Source organism: Nestor notabilis, unplaced genomic scaffold, assembly GCF_000696875.1.
Source record: "Nestor notabilis isolate BGI_N333 unplaced genomic scaffold, ASM69687v1 scaffold18786, whole genome shotgun sequence".
NCBI classification, from domain to species: Eukaryota; Metazoa; Chordata; class Aves; order Psittaciformes; family Psittacidae; genus Nestor; species Nestor notabilis.
In genome coordinates, this window is record NW_009934435.1 from 12,358 (window position 1) to 13,309 (window position 952).

The following is a 952-nucleotide window of genomic DNA, read 5'->3' on the forward strand; positions in this document are numbered from 1 at the left end:
TCCTGACGAGTCTTTTGCACAAAAATGGAATAATAATGTTCAGGTATTTAAAGCTCTTTATACTTGGTTTTAGTAAAACTTCCAAAAGTAAAACCAGTTAGTAAATGCAAAGCCTTTACCTAAGATTAGTATTTTCTTCCACTACTTGAGTTTGATACAGAATGAATTGAATTGTGATAGGGAATCTTTGCTTATTAAAGTCCAGAGGTAAAATTAGAAGAAGAGAAAGTTAAGGTTAGACACAAAGAATTGCATTGTCACATGTAATCTGAGCTCTTCCTGAAAGTCAGCTGACTGGGAAATATTTGCTGAGATGATTGAAGTACTGCTTTTTTATTTATTTTTTTTTTCCCCCCTTTATTAGCGTCTCTCAGAGGATAAAACTGTGCAGGACGTGCTGCAGAACCTTTTTCACTACACTAAAGATCTGCGCTCACTTCATTTGCTCTTGGTATGTATTTGGATGTGTATATAGTATCTTCCTAATTTTCAGTAACTGGTAAACAACGCTTGTGTTTTTCAAGCCAGTTTTCTGGCATTTAAAGTAACTTTTGCCAGGTCTTTCCATGTATAAAGCAAAACTGTAGGTGAAATACTTTCAAACTGTTTTTTACTTTCTGAGATTCTTTTTGGTTGCTGGTAAATCCTGAGAACTGCTTTTACTGAAACCTGCTTTTGCTACATGGAAGTCTGTTGCAGCTAAATGTTCCTCCTTTCCCTAATCTGTCCCTATACTGAACCTGCTGCCCTTCATCAGTGTCTGTCATCTTCAAAGATCAATAAATTTTGGCGCCATTTTTTTACTACGGTGACTTAACTGTTTCTTGCATTGCCTTTTGCTCTCCGCTTTGTTGTCCTGCTGGCGCTGTTAGGGTGTGCCAGTGTTCCTGGCCTGTTCCTTGAGCTGCTCTAGCACAACTCTCTGTGTAGAATCATAGAATGGTTTGGGTTG

The 952-nt window shown here is 37.7% G+C and overlaps 1 protein-coding gene across 1 annotated transcript in view; it reads left to right on the forward strand.

The window, feature by feature from the left end:
• Positions 1-451, forward strand: part of LOC104407933 (origin recognition complex subunit 4-like) — a gene marked incomplete at its 3' end in the record, with an annotated part of 11,707 nt that extends 11,256 nt beyond the window's left edge. Inside the window, 2 exon segments of the mRNA XM_010017348.1 lie at positions 1-43; positions 365-451. The exon segment at positions 1-43 is cut by the window's left edge and continues 29 nt beyond it. Coding sequence (XP_010015650.1) covers positions 1-43; positions 365-451 — 130 coding nt within the window.
• Between the last annotated feature and the right edge of the window lie 501 nt (positions 452-952).